Source organism: Meriones unguiculatus, chromosome 4, assembly GCF_030254825.1.
Source record: "Meriones unguiculatus strain TT.TT164.6M chromosome 4, Bangor_MerUng_6.1, whole genome shotgun sequence".
NCBI lineage: Eukaryota > Metazoa > Chordata > Mammalia > Rodentia > Muridae > Meriones > Meriones unguiculatus.
In genome coordinates, this window is record NC_083352.1 from 39399315 (window position 1) to 39417714 (window position 18400).

At 41.7% G+C, this 18400-nt stretch overlaps 1 protein-coding gene and 1 long non-coding RNA gene across 21 annotated transcripts in view; one reads left to right on the forward strand and one right to left on the reverse strand.

Annotated features, from left to right (window-relative positions):
• The window catches only part of Tenm3 (teneurin transmembrane protein 3), a 2741632-nt gene that overhangs the window by 47547 nt on the left and 2675685 nt on the right, over positions 1–18400 (reverse strand). For 12 of the 19 annotated variants that reach the window (XM_060381765.1, XM_060381761.1, XM_060381762.1 and 9 more), the window contains 6 exons: positions 18059–18326; positions 16768–16911; positions 12454–12703; positions 11766–11786; positions 1614–1846; positions 342–496 (listed from right to left, as the gene is read on the reverse strand). In XM_060381765.1, coding sequence (XP_060237748.1) covers positions 342–496; positions 1614–1846; positions 11766–11786; positions 12454–12703; positions 16768–16911; positions 18059–18326 — 1071 coding nt within the window. The remainder of the gene's footprint in view (positions 1–341; positions 497–1613; positions 1847–11765; positions 11787–12453; positions 12704–16767; positions 16912–18058; positions 18327–18400) is intronic. The other 7 variants (XM_060381770.1, XM_060381769.1, XM_060381774.1 and 4 more) reach the window with 2 other exon arrangements.
• LOC132653630 (uncharacterized) lies at positions 3374–14725 on the forward strand. 2 transcript variants are annotated; one of them, XR_009591382.1, is made up of 5 exons: positions 3374–3506; positions 4156–4322; positions 8991–9163; positions 9307–9397; positions 14355–14725. It is a non-coding gene; the product is annotated as an uncharacterized LOC132653630 (long non-coding RNA). The 2 variants fall into 2 exon arrangements; XR_009591381.1 differs by having other exon boundaries at positions 3376–3506; positions 4156–4326.

Genomic DNA, 18400 nt, shown 5'->3' on the forward strand with positions numbered 1-18400 from the left:
CTAATCATAGTGTGTTTTCCCTCGTACTCAAGGAGCCCACGCAATCAAAAGATTAGGGATTTAAGCTGTTTTGTTCTTTTTGGAGTATCTGCATGCTGCTACTTTAGTAGAATTTTATTACACATGCTTAGCATTTCTTAGCGCTAATTGTTCTGTATTTCCCAGAATTCATCAACTGCAGAATATACATTAAAACAGAACAGTTTTATCCTAACCATTCCCGTGCTTGAGAGGTACAGCTTAATGTGGTGCCGTCACCGGCAAATAGAGACAGATGCATCACTGACAGAGCAAACTGAGTCACTCCAAAGCAAGACAAACAGCTTGGCTTAATCCACTACCTGGCTGATGTGCATGCTAGTGTCGCAGGTTAAAGGTCGGGCTGACGTGAGATCATTGGAGCCCAGGAGAGTTGATATGATCCCATTTTGATCAACCTTTCTGATCATGGTTCCGTCAACAAAGTAGATCAGTCCATTCTTATCAATCGCCATTCCTTTATCCAAGAGAAGTTAAGTGTTACTTTTTTTTTTTTTTTTTTAATGATTACTTTTGATCAAATCCTTAGGCCCAGGGACAAATTCAAAACTTAACCCTGATAATAAAATGGGTGGTATATAGCAGGTAAGACTGATGATAGGAAAATCCTACTAAAGCATGAAAAAACACACACATTTACAATTCAAATACATTTAAGTAAATAAAGGAACACAATAAAGAATTCAAATCTCTAAGAGTCTCTACCAAGTGTAGGAACCTCAAAGGTAGAGTACTTGTAAGTTTCAAATACAAAATAACATTTAATGTCCCAAGGTAGGCTATATACATTACAGAAAAAGGCTTAGATTCTGTTAGCGTCGGCTTATAGTCATGACATTCTTTCCAACAAAGACAGATCTGAGCTGAGGTTAGTGTTTAGCTGACCTTCTTACAATGAAACTTGCCATTATGAATAATTCAGTATAGCAAATATTTTTTTTCCAGCCCCTGCTCAATTAATCCTCACTGGTTATAATGAAAATAAAAAAGTTTCCAAGCCAAAGCCCATTGTGATGGATGGCGTAATACTTGAGCAAGGGACTCAATCTTGACTCCTTTAAAGCCTTTATCACACAGGATTTTAGCCCGTCACCTCCCCGGATTCCTCATGGCAAGCAGTTTTTCCCATGGCATAGAGACAAAAGCTGAACAGCTCTGAAGTGGGTGAGAGCAAACAGGGGCTGCTTAAGTGACGGTTTCACAGAGGCCTGGGACTCGTTCATGACAAGGAGATTCCAGGACAATGAAGGAATCTGAAGTTTAACAAGACGTGACCTGAATAATATAGACTGGTTGCTTCAGTCTTTGAAAAGTGGGGGGAAAAATAGCATGATGAGTTTTGTTTTTAAAGAAGTCAAGAACCTCATATTCACTGTAAAAATCAACTTAAGTTTCCAGCAGTTTTGTGCTAAATGGCTTTTAAAACACTAGATGTGGCGTAGCTTTCCAGAACATAGTTGGTGATAAAACGTTAGACTCAGCACCAGACACAATCAAGCACTAGATGGATTTTTCCACCTTTATATATAAAAAATAAAGCAAAACGAAAAGCCTAAATTGATGACCGCCAGTACCTTTGGGACTCATGAGTGTCGCTTCCACAGCCTTCCCTCCGTCCCCACACCTGGCCTCATCAAAGGGAAGGCACTGTTCTCCAGTCCCCGCGACCACCTCAGCATTTTTAGTCAAGTCTTTGGCTCCCGTGAGTGATTTCGGGCGATAAATTCTTCGGGTGTTGGTATCAGAAACGTACAAATCTCCGGTGACCGGATCCGTAGCTAGGTAGTACCTGTGAGCTGGGTTGCTGCTGTGGAAAGATTTACATGTAAATATTAGGAGAGAGAGGTGCTCCTTGAACACAGAGGGAAATGAAAAGCGAAATAAAACACCCCATGAGAGAGCGCTTATAAACTGGAACCCACCGCCAAAGGCTGGACAAAGGTCAGCATAAGTGATAATGTCTTCACGGACAGGGATCTGAGGCAGCAAGTCTCTGACATGAGGTACTTTTGAGTCCGTGTTATTTTTCTTTCTAGCGAGGACTCGACAACTGACTGACAGCCATTATTTTGAATGTAATTTATTATTATTATTTTACTTTTTATGTGTATGGATGTTTTGCCTGTGTGTGTGTGTGTGTGTGTGTGTGTGTATGTGTGTGTGTGTGTGTGTGTGTGTGTTTATCATGTGCATGCCTGGTGGCAAAGGAGGCCAGAAGAGGGCATCAGATCCCCTGAAACTGGAGTTCCAGATAGCTGGAGCTGCCGTGAAGCTGAGAAATTAAAGGTCTTCCTAACTGTGGAGCCATGTCTCCAGCCCCCACCAATAGGCATTTTTAAAAACAGCCATCTTTGCAGGCAACATGCTGGAGCCTAAACACAAAGAAGCAAGTTCTCTATATTTTTTGCCCGATGGACAGATGACATTTATTCTACAGAAAGACCTCTCCTGCACATTCTCCATTAACTTAATCTGTGACCAATGTCATGACTATTGTCAGAAATTTTCGCTTTGTTTTTATTACAAAACTACAACAACTAATACCCAGCCCCCGCAGCTACATTATGTCCATCTTAGTTGCTCTGTCACAATCCAGAAAAGCAAATGGTACTAGTTCAATATCTGTTCAGAACTATGGGAATACATGACACAATCTATTCAAACGTAGAAGGCAATCTCTGAAAACCAGTTTCTTAGGAATGTGACTTTAGACCATGTGCAAATATGGTCTTCTGGAAAAGACTGAAAATAGTTTAAATGATTTGGTGTTTCAATGAGGATGGCAAATAACATACATCTTTGGACAACAAGCTTGGTTTTATATTCTCTCTCTCTCGCCTCACATCTCTTCAGTCAGATACACAAAAAGTTATACACTTATCTACATTTACTTTGTATGTGAATATCTGTGAGGCTGTATCTCCTAAGAGAAACATCATAGATACTGCATGCATGAGGTCTAATCAACATGGCTACCTAAACATGATCTGAACATGCTAACAGAGAAGAGGGAAAGCTTACAAGGCATCAACCCTACAAAAGAACTACAGGCTACTAAGAAACACTGAGAGTGAGAGAAATAGTCTTCCCAAAGGAAAAGTCATCAGTTGGTCACACACACAAACATACACACACCACCACCACCATCACCATCACCACCAGCACTAGTAGGTAAAGAGAAAGAGGTCATGGATTTGAAGGAGAGCAAGGGGGAAATTCACTGGAGTGTGGAAGGTGGAAAGGTTAAACAGCATGGCCTGGTGCTTTGTATTTGATCATTAACTATGTTGGTCCTGAGGTCTGCTTGCTGTCTTTTACGAGCAAACTATCACATACCTAAAGTATTGCTGTGTAACCTGGCTTTCCTGATTGGCTGAATAAAAGGCCTACACCTGGGCAGGGCAGAAGTGAGAGACAGAGCTAAGGTTCGAGGGCTTGAAGGACAGAAGGATCACGGGAGGAGACAGGTACCGAGGAGAGAAAGGGGGGACAGAGTCCTCATGGGGGGGAAGGTAAAGAACCATGTGGGCTGGGAGGAGGAACCCTGAGGTTCTGCATTGAGAGAGTGACCCAAGTGTAGAGCATAAGCAAGTGTTTTGGGATTGTGGACGGGAAGTAGCTCAGGGAGAAATGATTAAAGCAGATGGCATGGGACAGAGGCTGGGAGATAACGAGGAAGCTGAGGTGGAACTATCTGTCCACCCCACCTTAGATAAGGCTTATCCAAAATCTAACAAGTGTCTGTGCCTTTTAGTGATTATGATAGCAGGTTAGAGAATACTGCCACAATAGTTATTGGTTTCGATAATGGACATTACTAACAATTTTTTTTATTTACCATAACAGAAAGGATAAGTGAAATGATATTATAATCTCAAAAAAATATTAAAAACATGTAACATAAGCCCAAGATGAACATGTTAATTTTAATGATGGTACAGCAGATCTATTAATAATTGTTAGACTGTAATGAGTAATTCTTACTCTCTTAACATTCTTTTTAATTTTTATTTGATTTTTTTTGTGCATATGTGTGTGGTATATGCGAGTGCGTGCAAGTATGTGTACTGATGTTGCTGCCTTCCTCTATTATTGTCCTTCTTATGTTTTGAGAAGGGGATCTGATGGAATCTGGAGCTTTTAAAGTCAGCAAAAGCTGATTAGGCAAGTCCGGATTCACCTGCCTCTGCCCGCAACGCTAGAGGTACAGACAGGCATGTGCAAATGTGCCCAGCTTTCATGTGGGTGCTGGAGGGGCGAACCCAGGCTCTCCTGCTTTTATAGTAAGTAAGTAGGCTTATTCATTGTGCCATCTCTCGTCTTTTGCATTTTCTTTTTTAATAAGTGGGGGATGTGTGCACTTTAATGTAAGAAGCTTTTCTCGCAATAACTGCCAGTTATCCTACTAGTGGTGTTTACTGGTGTTTCTCACTAGCATGGTAGAAGCTATAACCATAGAGCATATTCAGCAAGAATCAACTAGTCTTAGTATTTGTTCTTGTCCTGTCTGCTGTGACGTTTCAAAATGTCGTTCATGATACTGTAAGGCCTGACTTGCTTCCTGAAAATGTTAGAAGGAAAAAGTCTCAGAGTGGGAATAGATACACACTTGCTTATTTCTTCTGGCAATCAGCAATTTGGAATCCACTAAATTATGAGAGCAATGTTCAGGCTCATTTTAAGATATCGACTGAAAGGACAGCAGAGTATCATCATTAGTGTCAGGGGCTGGCTCTCTACAGTAGGGTGGGTCTCGGAGCCAATTATTGTTTGGACGTTCCCTCCATTTTTGTTCCCTCGTTATCCCTGCATGTCTTGTAGGCAGGGCAGTTTTCGGTTCACAGGTTTTGTTGGTGGGTTGTTGATCCCCTCCTTCCACTAGTCCTGCCCGGCTAGGAGGCGGTCACTTCAGTCTCCATGGTCCCCTCCCCCCACTAGGAGTCTAGAATCACACCCACTTCCTCCCAGGAGCCTACCCTGTAGCAGGCCTCTGGCTTGACCAAGAGGCGTTTCTCCCAAATTTCCCTTCTTGTTCTCAGCCTTCTCACCTCCCACCCCAATTCTCCCCACTTATGATTCCAACCCTTGTTTCCCTCCCCCTTCCACTTCCTTCCCAGTTTCCTGTCTTCATCCGCTTCTGCTGTCTATTCTAGTTCCCCTTCTGAGTGACATTCCGGTACCCTCCCTTGGGCCCTCCTTGTTATTTAGCTTCTTTGGGTCTGTGGATTGTAGTATGTTTATCCTGTACTATAGGACTAATATCCACTTATGAGTGCTTTCAGTGAACAGGAGCCTAACTTGGCTGTCACCTGGGAGGCTCCAGCCAACAGCAGATCAACACAGATGTTGGGACTTGCAGCCAGGCATGGGACAGAACTCTGGGTGCAAGTGTTGGGAGAAAGATGGAAGGACCTGGAGGGGACCTCAGAAAACCAACAGAGACAACTAACCTAGACAATGAACAGGGCTGACAGAGACTGAGACCAACCAAGGGACATGCATGGCCCCTTGGCCCCTGCACCTAGGCCCCTGGCACACATGTAGCCAAAGCGGGGTGTGGTCTTCAGGTGGGGCACCTGGTGAGTGGAGGAGGGGCTCTTTCTAACATGGACCCTATTGTCTTCTTTTGGATCACTTCCCACTGGCAGGACTGCCTTGCCTGGCCTCTGCGGATGAAGATATGCTCAGTCCTGATGTGACTTGATGTGCTGGGGAAGGTTGATATGGTGGAGGAGTGGATGGAGGCTCCCCTTTTCTGGGGAAAAAGAGAGAGGGGAAGGGAGGAGGGGAAATGGGGGACTAGGAGGAGGGGAGGGAGGGGGCACCCTTGGGATATAAAATAAATAAACTAATAGAAAATTAAAAAAGTAAGTTATCTTTACCAAAAAAAAAAGTGTCTACTAAATTGTTTCAAGAACAAAGTTACACGAACGATGTATACATGGTTTTTGATCATATCCTTCATTTTGATACATTAGATTTTGGCTACCTGAGAGTTGGCAGCCCACTCTTTAGCCATGGGGCATGAGATTTCTTGGTGCAAAACCAATATAATCAAGCCAAAAGCTGGGCTCTTTGGCTGGTACCAGGATTATCCAGTTGGTTGGTAATGAGATCAAATTGAGGGGATGGGGTTAGATCTGCTGAGTAATGTATCTCCTTCCTTCCTCGGCACACAGGGGCTTCATTTTTCCCTCTTCTGTTGAGACAGGGTCTCATCATATAACCTAGGCTAGCCTTGAGCTCACAGCGTAGCCTACTCTGGCTTCAAACTCACTCTCCACCTGCCTCTACTGTGCTGGGACTAAGTTTCCATCAGTGTCCTGAAGACACAGACACTTTCAAGCCAAGCAACAGAGCTTTACAAAATTTGGTCAGTGAAAGGCCTCATTGTTGTCCTGAGCAATGTGGAACCGCTCATGGTCCAGGAGAGGAGGGGCAGTCTTGGGTGGCCAAGGACAGCTCCTCTTTAGACTCGAGTCTCACAAAGGTGGCAGGCATCTCTACAGAGCTTCAAAATGGGACAAATATGCTCCTTGTTAGTTGACATGCCAACATGGATGGGAGAACTTTTACAAGGTCCCACACCTAGATAAAGAGTTACGGACAACCAACAGCTGCTGAGACAGACAGACAGAAAAAGAGAGACAGATAGAATATGAATATTCTCTCAGTTTTCTTCAGAGGTGAGCTTTCTGACAGCTTATCTAATCCCAAGTGGTCCGCCCTAAACACATGTACGTATAAGCAACACTATATGGACTCACTTGTATGCACATGCATACATGCATGCACACATGTAACAATAATGAAGAAGTCACACATTTGAGGGGGCGGGCCACAGGACTGGCAAGTGGAAGAAGGAGAAATGATGTAAATAATAGCACTCATGTAATAAAATAAAATTAACCCTCTACCCCCCCAAAAAACAAACAAACAAACAAACAAACAAACAAACAGAGGACAAAAGTGAGTTTGAAAAACTTTTAGTTGACAGATGACAGTGGCGTTCTGAATCACATACACAGGAGGAGTTTGACTCGGGATCACGTACTTGTATGCTTGCAGAGTTCCCTGACGGTGTGCTAGAACCTACATTCTGATGCCCTAACGGTCATCGAGGGGTTGGTGTGTCCCTAGGGAAGGGCGGTGGGCTTCTGATGAGACCCGTGTCTAGGGTGTAACCAGAGGTCAGGATAACTGCAGGCAATTGCCACAGGGCGCAGGCGTGTTTGGGGGGAAATCTGTGTTCAACAACAGAAGCCCCGAGCATCTCTGTGGGATTGACTGTCTGAGATTTTGTTGTTCCAGCGGGGTTTAAAATGACAACTGGGACGAAGAGAGGCAAAAGCCAGGAAGTGAGCTCAAGCGATGTCTTTTGAAGGCTGCGCCTTCATTCCTAACTCGTCCAGGATGACCCAGATGACAGTTATCAAGTCATCTCCCCCATAGCCTTGTCAATTGGACACAGATCTGGAGGCAAGCGCAGGCCGGTTACACTTGCTTATTTTCTCATAGTTGGGCTGGCTTAGACGAGAGACACTTGCAGAGAGCAGCACAGAGAACACGCACTATCAACACTTTTATCTTTGCACGTGGAGACCGTGCCACACCTCTGAGTGCACAGAGCATTAGAAGAGGCAGCAGGACAAATTCTATTTTCGTATTAAAGCAGAACTGCCTATTTTACGGTAACCAAAAGACTTTGTAGATGACTGCAAACAGGGATTGTGAGACGGTCTTTCTATTAAATCAGTAAGAATTGCTGACTCAAGTTTTGATAATTTTATATTGAAAATTTAATTAATTCAAACTCATAAGACTTACGATAGAGATTGTCTTTGATCCTTTAATTGGTAATATAAAATTTAAAAAGTTGATTTATTTTGTGTTAGTCCTATATGTTTAAATGCCCCTTGGCTGGTCTTAATGAATTAATTTAAGGTTTTTAATTTGGAATTTAAGGAATTTGAACAGGGGTTAGCTAAAATTTGCTATCTTACTAAAGGGGTCTGTTAGCAAAGTAATAAACATCAGACGGGGAGATTTAGAATGTCAAACAGAAACCCATTTTACAACCATCTTAGTGCTACCACTTAAGTAAAAAATTAAATAAGTGAGTATAACTCAATATAACTAAGGAATTTTATTTTACAGAATATTTGTGCAGTACTTAATGACTTGGCATAATGGCATCCTATTTGAATCTTTAAATAATAAGATGATGTCTTAACATTCATGGCCAATATTTTTATTTTGTTTCCATTAGTATCGTTAATGACAGCTCATGGTACGTGAGACACGGGAAGCGGACCAGAAGCACATATTCTGTATTTACTGAATCATCCATATTCGACAATGCCATTCCTATATGTAGAATGAGTCCCATTCTGTGATTTCTCTTCTTCCTGCTGATGTTCCAGATTCACTCACAACTGCCCTGCCGTGCAGAGAAGGGGGGCTATCCTGAAATCGAGGCTAGCAAACAGGGGGCGCTTCTGCAGGCTTTCCACTTCCTTCCTTCTGCCACTCTGTCCTTTGAAAAACTTCTTTCTTCTTGTATGAGGATCGAGATGAGGACCTTCTACATGCTGGGCTTATATGAGTCCACTGCTGAGCCACACTCATGACTTTCATCCACTTTTCATTTTGAGAGGGTCTCACTAACTTACCTAGGCTGACCTTGAACTTGTGTTGTTCCTGACTCAGCCTCCTAAGTAGGTAGGATTACAGGCCTGTGTCACTGGGCTTGGAAACAATTCCAGTGTTTAAAATGCTAAGCGAGGAAGCTCTAATGAATTTCAATATTTTGATTTCTGCCACATCAATTTAGATAGTTATTAAACGCACAGAAGCATTAATTTTATCGATGATGTCATTATCTGTTTGATGAATGGCGCTCAAACACTTTGTAAATTTTTTGCCTTTCTTTTTTTCTACTCGCTCTGTAGGCTGTAAGCCTGCAGCAATCCAATCCAGGTGCCTCGTCCTTCCAAGCGCTAGGATCAGAGGCATGCGCCACTGGGCATGGCCTGCTCTTTACCTCTCTAACTACACAGAAGGCACAGTTTCTCCACTGCTTGGCTTCCTACGGGATGCTTCCCTGCTAAACCTCCTCTTTTAGGTATGCCAACTCTCATGCTCTGGTGAATGAACTCTCTAAGTGATCTTATTAAGCACATTAATATCCCTATCAGGCCACTTTGAACATGCTGCTTGTTTATGACACTAAAATATTTCTCCACTCTGAGTCATTTTTTTTTTCAGTGAGCTCAAAGCAGCCCTCGGCAAGCTGACTCGAACTGGCTTCAACGTTGTGTGGGTCTCTCTGTTACCCACACATCCCTGCTTTATTTGGGTAGGTCTGGTTACTCTTGGAATATGCTGCTTACCTAACTTTATCTTAGGCGGCAGTATATTTATTTACCTCCTATTGATTTTTTTTTTTTTGGTCCCACAAATGTCTTTCTTCCTGTTGTTCCGATCAAGCAGATTTAATTTCTAAATCTAGCTCAAATATCAACCCTTTCTGGAAACTTCCTTACTAGGCTGATATCTCCCAGTTCTCTCTTCCTCCAAGAAACATCTTCATGGGACAGCTGTATACATGATGTGTCAAAAAAAAAAAATCATGCCGATGATGTCAGTTGGTGACATATGTCTAGTTTGTTATTGTATGTGTTATTGTATGTGACTTTCTGAGAGCTTTGTCTTAGACTGCCATTCATCCAAGGGTCCGGCACATGGAGACCAATCACTTAACACTGTTAATTTTAATGCTCATGAGTACCAATTCACAACCCAAATAGTATATCCTGCCCAGGTGGCACAGAAAGGAAAGCCGCAGAAGCTCAAATGTGGTCAGAACGACACACAGAGGAAAGTGACAGAGGACCAGCAGAGAGGCGCTGCCGTGTCACTGACAACTGCCACGTGCTACTGCATTCTGACTTCATATTCTACAGCACAGTTCCAACCACAGATTTTTTTTTTCCAGAAATGATGGTTGTAAAGAACTTGCCAAGTGACTGTGAAACAATTCTAGTCATGTTTTTTTTTTCATTTCTAGAAAATCTCCCTATAGAATCCTAGCCACGGTGAACATATGAAAAATGAGAGGCACGGCTCAAACTTCTGTTTCATGTTTCTTAGTTGTGTATCTTGGGATGAGATGTAATGTCTTCCAACCCCCATTACCTCATGTGTAACCTGTGGGATTGCTGTGTGGCTCTCTAATAACATACAAGAAAGTATCTGGCACAATGCCTGGCATCTAATAGGCCAGCTTGTTAAAAGGTAGGCTTTCATCATCTTTTCTCTGTTGCCTACAGCATTTTCACATGGGGCTGGTTTGCATACCTTTCTGTCTTTCTACTTTTCTCCATAGCTACCAAGAAAACAAGCAGAAAAGCGTTGATATTCTGTTGGGGCTTCTCAAAGTATGCTCAGTGTTTCAGGGAGATTTAGCGTTAATCTTTAGCATGTGACTGAACCATTAGTTGTAAGGAATAAGATCAATGCAGAATCTTAGGGAAGGGTCCTGGGACCGTGCCTGGGTATTCTGAACTGCAACAGTTACACATCTGTCTGTAGGATTCCGCTTTTTGCTAGCTGTCAATCTCTACAACAGCTTCAGTGAGCTATATTGACTTACTCATCTAAGATATCTGACATAAAATATCAGTCTTTTTAATATATTACAACATTAGATATTTTAATGGCCAAACTAGATCTGGCATGTCTAACCCCTGCTTTTCACTAGTTTTTATTTAAAGCAGGTCCTCCTTCTCCTCCCCCCTCCTCCTCCTCCTCATTTTCTGTCTTTAAAGAACGGCTGTTAGAAAACTCTCCTGACAAGGCTTTACTGAGCATAACTTCTTCAGGCAAGCATACCTATCAATAGAATACGAAAAGCTTTTGGGTTGGCAGTGCTCTATATTCTTTAGCTTTAAAGAAAGTCTTTTCCTTTATAACAATGGCACCAAAAATACTACTTCTTGAACCTAGTAACTATTCAATTTGGCAAAGGAGAAATCACAGGCAGAGATAAACCTAGAGGATGCTACAGAGGAGGATCCTCTCCAAGTTCAGTAGGGGTCCCTCCCACTATGTTCATATTGATCAGATAGATATATACATTAAAAAAAATATTGCCAGGAAGTGGTGGCGCAGGCCTTTAATCCCAGCACTCAGCACACAGAGGCAGGTGAACCTCTGAGTTTGAGGTCAGCCTGGTCTACAGAGCTAGTTCTAGGACAGCCAGGGCTACAGAGAGAAACCCTGTCTCAAAGGAACAAAAACAAACAAACAAAAATTTATCAGATTATTTTCATAGCTCCCCAAACCAAAATAGCTTTGTGCCCAATAAGACAGGCTCTGTCCTGGATACTGGTCAAACTACACTATCTCCTTAAACTTTACCATGTTTCAATTTTGTTTCTGTTTCATAAGGCTCAGGTTACATAAATCATAACTGCACATTAGAATTCTTTGTGACAAGATTTTTTTTAATGAACCAACTTGAAAATATTTCTAAAATTCTATCACACAATGTATTTTGCATTTAGTTATGTAATTGTCCAATTAAGCAGTTTTAATTCCTTAGAAGTTTTGTGATTCCAAGTTTCCTCTCAAGACGATGTTATTAAAAAACAATTTCAGAGAGTCACATTGAAACATAAAAAGGACATTGGAAAATATGCAATAACCTTTAAGCAGGTGCTTACCTATGTCTAAAATCTTTATTTCTTGGTGGAAGCAGATAAAAGAAAGGTAAAGAAAAGCAGAGTTAGAAAAGTCTTCTGAAATATAACGAGATCAATATTGGGGGTTTAATTACTTGTGTGGAATATTTCAATTTAAGCTAAGAAAACACTGGCAATGAACTCTGTAGGCAAAATTCTTATCAAACTGGTTGATTTTGATCATCACACTTAAAAGGAAGCAAGACAATGACACTTTTTACTGTCTGCATTACGGCCAATGGATGGGATGACCCAACTGAACGGCCAGTATTCTTTCTTGTCCATTTACTATCACATCTTGGTTCTAGAGAAAACAGCTTAGGCCTCCTTCTCAACTGCTGTAGAATGTAAGATGACGTCCTGTGCTGCGTATTTATTCAAAGGAAAATTTAAGTGATTAAAAAAAATACACTTTTACCTTTCATTTCACAGAAAAATCACTGGAATAAGGTATTTTCCATATCAGGCAACTTCCTACTCTTTCACACATTTAATAACACTATATATGGATGACCTCCTAGCTCTAGTTAAAAACTAAGTTCTTTCTGGGGTGAGTTTTAAACTTCTACGGGGTGTAGGTTTAAATAAATAAATCAGCATATCACAGCCAACTTCATTTTTAAGGGTGTGTTCGCTTTTGATTAAAGCCCCCAGTAGAGGAAAGACATACCTTAGCTCTAAAACACTGGTCACGTTCCCAGAAGGGAATATCCGTCGGACATAGTTGAAATCCCCTACGTACAGACTGCCGTCGATCCCACAGGCCAGCGCCACTGGTGCCAGCAGCTTGTTTCCATCAGCTTGGCCATTGCAGCTTGGGCAGGAGATGCTACGCCTCCGACCATTACCCATGATGCTGCTGACCACCGGAGGCTGCTGGGAGATGAACTGATTTTCCCCATTGCCCTTGTACAGTATACCTGGAAGAAAGCACATTATCTTCTTACGATGGAAATGAATGATGCAAGGCAAACACGACCCCGGAGACCTCACTACAGTGCAGTCTTTCCAAGTTAGAACTGGAAACTTTGGAGTTCTTACAGAAAGACATCTATTTATAAGACTTCACATAATAAATCACGTAGGGTCTATTTAAAAAGTACTGTTTGTTACGATTTGAAAAAAACCAGTGAGAGGAACAAAGGACTAAGAGGATGAATTAAAAAAAACCCAAATTCTTAACACCAGTGATTCTCAATCTTGGCTACGCAGTGGAACAGTCTGGAGTGCCGTAAAAAAATACTGATGGCAGGTCCTTACCCCAGGGGATTCTGATTTAATTGGTCTGGGTGCAGGCTTAGCATTTAGATTTTTAAAAACTCTCCAGGTGATCTTTATGTGCAGCCGAGTTTGAGAACCATGCTCTATATAATATTCTTCAGGGAAGGAAAAGTTTGCCTAATTGTTAATCAATGTGGAAAATATTATATATTAACCTGATTAATAAAAATGTACCCTGGGAGTATGTTTCTTATAAATTTACCCTGTTTTTTTTTTTTTTTTTTTAAAAAAAAAAAGCTAAAAATGCTTTAAGGAAACAGAGTTAGAAGGTATTTGTTTACAGATCTTCCGACAGTAAGAACACAACCTACCACCGAGCCACACCCCCTGGCCTATTTTTAACTCTATCATAATGTCAAGGGCTAGTCTTGCTTCACACTCATCTGATGTAAATATATACGTGTATGTACATAGAATACACATACATACAATTATTTAAAATGCCAAACACAATGAAACTGATGCAGAAGGCCAATTTGTTATCCAAACTAACCTCTGCCTCAAGGCCGGAGAAGAGCCAATAATTTTACAAAGACAAAAAGATGCCAGTCTGTTCCTTGATGGCCTTCACTGAAAATGGGAGAGCAAATATTCCCAATATTTTCCTAGTAAGAACCTAGGTTTGAGCTGAGACGTAATTTTGGTTCTCTTCGCTGTGACCCCATGTAGAACAATGTCGTGGGTCTGTTACCCACTGGTGTGTCGGCTGCTCCCGCCCCATGTATATTTTACGGCACTCCTCGGTGTATTATTATCTGTATAAAGCACTCAGTGCATTGGCTTTGGAGCGGTGTATATTGTATTTATTGGGCTTTCTATACTTCAAAGTAGTTCTCAGAGCTAATGACTGTACTTCTTAGCAGATAGACCGTTAAAGAATAATCTTGCCAGAGCACAAACAGAAAACTCGAGACCATGATTTTTCCTCCACTTTGGGATAATTTGAAAGTGAAGAAGTGATCAGAATAATTACATTCCCCTTATAGCTCAGAACATTTTAGGTGCATTTTATGATTACTTTTTTTTTTTAATGCCTTGCTATTTGGGTGATGTAATAATCATGGCCAATTTACATAAAGAAATCAGGAATGATAAAACAGGTTTATTCAAATTTAAGGGAAAATAATTTGAATAAGTCTGGATCACAACAAGAGATGCAATGCTTTTTTTGCCTTGAATATTCAAAGAGGACACGGATGCTACCTAAGATTTCTTCTCTCTGTGATTACATTATTTGACAATTATGGAGGTATAATTTCCTGAGAGAGCTGGTTCTGCAATTTTTATCAGAAGAGCCGTGTGCGTCAGTGGGCTGCTCTCCTGCGTCAGGTTATGCTATCGCTTCGACTGACTGGCCCTTCACATGCCCCCCATCACAGCACAGCAGAACGGTCGGCCTTACAGCCTTCGTCTCCCTGTTCCGGGACGTCTGAACCAACACCCATCGCCTCCTACATCGCCGTCTCTGACTTTTCTACGTCTGTCGCTCGTCCAGCTTGTCACCGTCACACGTCATTTTGTTTATTCAATTAGACACATGTCGCTTTGGAAATTCACTACTTGTCAAACCGTTCTTGTATACAATCTGAAACTCCAATCAGTCCACCATGGAGCTTAGGTGGCCTCACATTTTAAAGTAACGTATTTTATAACAACATTTTTTTTTTCTTTTGGCAGTTCAGCTTTTAAATCTGATCTGGAGTTTTAATAAAGAAAAACCTACATATTATTCTTACTTAGAATGTGTGTCTATGTGTGATTATATTATTTAACCCCTACACATTATCTACACACTGCCTAATCTTTCTGAATGCTATTACTGAGTACCCCAAAAGTGGTGAATTACAGGAGTCCTTCTGGGGCTTGCTGCCTACCTCCTCTCCATTCCTTTACAGTCCCACGGAGAAATCCTGTTGCTAACTGGTTATGGATTTTACACTGGATTTGCATCATAACTAAACACATGCCCAGAACAGTGTTCCCCCAAGGTTTGTTTGTGAAGGACACACGCAGGAAATGCAGGAATATGGAAATACATAGAAAAGATATGAAATATAATTTTAAATAATTTAATCTGGAGCAGCTACAAGCATGGTTGACACAGGCCTGTGCATTTGGAAAGATCAACAGATTAAGATGACCACTGCTTCAGACAACACTGATGATTCAAGGGAAGCTTGACAATAACATATGGAGTATTTGCCTTGGGCAGGAGTCCTGCTTCCTCCTCCTCCTCTTCCTCTTCTTTTTCAAGTTTTCTATACAGTGCCAAGCTGTATAGCCAAGGATGCTCTTGAACCTCTGATCCTTCTGCCTTCACCTCTTCCCAAGAACGAGATTGAAGGTGTGTGCTACCAAGCTTATGCATGTGTTGATGTGGCTAAAACTCGGGGTTTTGTGCACGCTAGGCAAGCACCTTCCCACCTGAGCTACACCCACACATTTCTAGTGAGTGTGCCTGAAATGAGCTCTGTTCTCAGCCTTCCAGAATATAAAGTGATGACCAGGACACATGGGAAAGGAAGAGAGCTACATACTTCCACAAGCCAGGAAGGGCTCGAGGAGTACTTCTCCTTCATTTTTCTTCCACAGTGATCCACTCTTTACCCTTATTTACCCCCTCAAGGTCAGGCATCAGCATTCTCAAATACTGACTTGGAAACCACTTTCGAGTCAGTATACTCATGAAGCCAAGATACATGCGTTCTAATACTCTTTTTTTTTTTAAAGACAGATCAAACATCAAAGAAACATCGTTCCAAAAGCGACCATCAATCACGAGCATTTAATTGTGTGACAGTCTCAATTCCACCATTCCAAGTCTTCCAAAGAGTCAGAAGGATTGCTACTCAGCAAACACGGCCACCTTCTCGAGCTATTCATAGAAGGGGGGCGGAGACTTCTCAGTCTGAGAAGGCTCTGATGTGTGGACAAGCATGTGAACAGAGTGTTAGAAAAACAGTTGAGTCAACAGAATTCCTTCCCACTGGAGCTATTCTGTACGTGAGAAAATGGTTCCCACTTCACAGGGCGTGCATTTGCGATGTCCAAAATATATTTCTCCAGAGCACATTTCATATCATATTCTCAGGCCTGCTAGAAGTAGTATGTTAGCTTTTTGTCCCCACTCAAATTATTCATTTATATTTCCCCTAATATTCATAAAATCAAGATACAGTATTTTTAAGGAAGAGTTTTTTCTTTTTTTGGTTTGTTTGTTTTCCTTTTCTTTTTCAATACAGACTAAACAGAACTTGGGGGAGAACACAGCTACACACTTGGACCTGACTAAGTGCCTCAGAGTCAAGGACCTACTGTAAATCTCTTGGTAAAGTCACATGGATTTTTATCTTGGCCTACAGTAAATCACCTTGCCTCCAGTTATGGTGACTCTTTCTAAAGCCCCTTCCCACCCCCTTTTTAATATTTTTGCACACACTTCTGTGGAGATTAGGCACTCACACAGACACAGTGATCTCACCAACACTAATGGGGAGATTACCGTAATAGAGAAGAGAGGCGCATTTTAAAGATCCACTAAGAGAATTATGTGATTCCAAGGCTTTTATGGTCTTCAAACTATCTCTTTACCGTCATTTTGTTTTACTAATTCCAATCCTACAGGGCTCCGAGGATAAGAAGCTGCGGCAGCATCATCGGAAAGAGGCTGGGCAACGTGACCAGCAGGCGAGAACCTACTTACCGTTCTGGACATCCAGTACGTGATGCTTATCCAGCGTCCATCCACCCATGTTGGAAGCGTCCAACTCGTAGCCCTGCAAAATGGCGGTCCTCTTTTCCCACAGAGTCAGGTCCAAGCACGACTCATATTCGTAGCCAACCGACACTGCAGGCAAAAGGAATGGCAGGTCATCCTCTCAACCACACAGGGAAAGAAAGCAACTCTATGACTTAGGGAAGTTCACAATTGTGATCTAAGTCAAAAGCTCCACTTACTGAGTGAGCCGTTTGTTTTTGTGTAGGGAGGTCTGACCGTACGAAAGATTAAAAACGAGCATCCCCAAATGTTATCTTATACTGATTTAATAGAAAACGAGACCCCCCCCCGCCATCCTTCTTACAAAGGGTTCTTAGCAGAATATTAGGCCTAAATTGGGAAACTCGTTAAGTAATTACAACGAGTAAGTTAGCAAATTTTGATTAGACAAGACCAACTAAAAATATGTTATATAAATAATCCAAATGGTTTAGTTCATTATGGAAAATATTTATGGTAAGTATTTACACATTATTTGTGAACACCAATTCATAATCAAGACTTCAGAGTTTACAATGAACCAAGGATTGCTAACTCTCTGATTAGTGAGAACGAATTCAAATCAAATTGGATATCAATTCTAGAGAACAAAAAAAAAAAATGCATTTTTAAGTAAAATTGAAGATCTATAAAACTCATGTTTTCCTTCACTTGTAGGTGGTCTGGCCTGAGCTTGAAGCTATTGTTTGACATGTCAAGCTTTGATAACACTGTCCAGTCACTCAGTGAAACAAGTGGCCCTATGTTCTCAGATCACCCTGCCACTGGCCCTCTTGTCAGAGGAGATGAAATAATTCTCGGATCCAAATTTTGTTTGGATATTCTGCTAAACATCATTATGATCTCACTGTCACATACAGAAAACATAAAAACGATGATAGAAACTAGCGAGGCCAAGTTATAAGGGAAAGGAAGAAAATAAATAGAAAAGGATACCTCAGGAAAAGAAACACGAAAACAGCGACAAGGAGAAAGAATACAGTAACTCAGAATTCCTGAGGTGATTCCTGTCGGAAATGCTGACAGCTTTCATCTCACCTTATGGGATACGTTCCTTTTCCCACAGTGGATAAAACACCCCTCCATGATTCCCCTAGATGAACTCACTTCCACCATATTGGCTTACCCGCTACTTGCCACAGATCCCTGATAATTTCTTTGTACTTCTGACCTTGAACCCACTTTTCAGTGCAGAGGGGATATCCAGGAAACTCACCAACTGCCTCAGACAGGCCGTAGACTTTCTGGTTATATGCGTCTGTCTTGTCCCAGATAAAAGTGTAGGCCAAGTTTGGCGAGGCGGGAAACCACTTCTGAAAGAGTCTTCCAACCACAGCTACCATGAGATGGACCTTCATGAGGTTGAATGGTATGACGGCCTGGGTCATGGTGATCTTGAGAACTGACTTGTACCCTGCGGCTCTGGAACTCAGGTAGGAAAGCTTCAGATCCGTTCCCGGAATTGTGGTTTCTTCGTGCAGTACCTACGTTGGAGACAAGCACAAGCTCCTGAGTGGGATTGTGCATGCTCAACTTGAGAAGACAGAGTGAGCAGAAC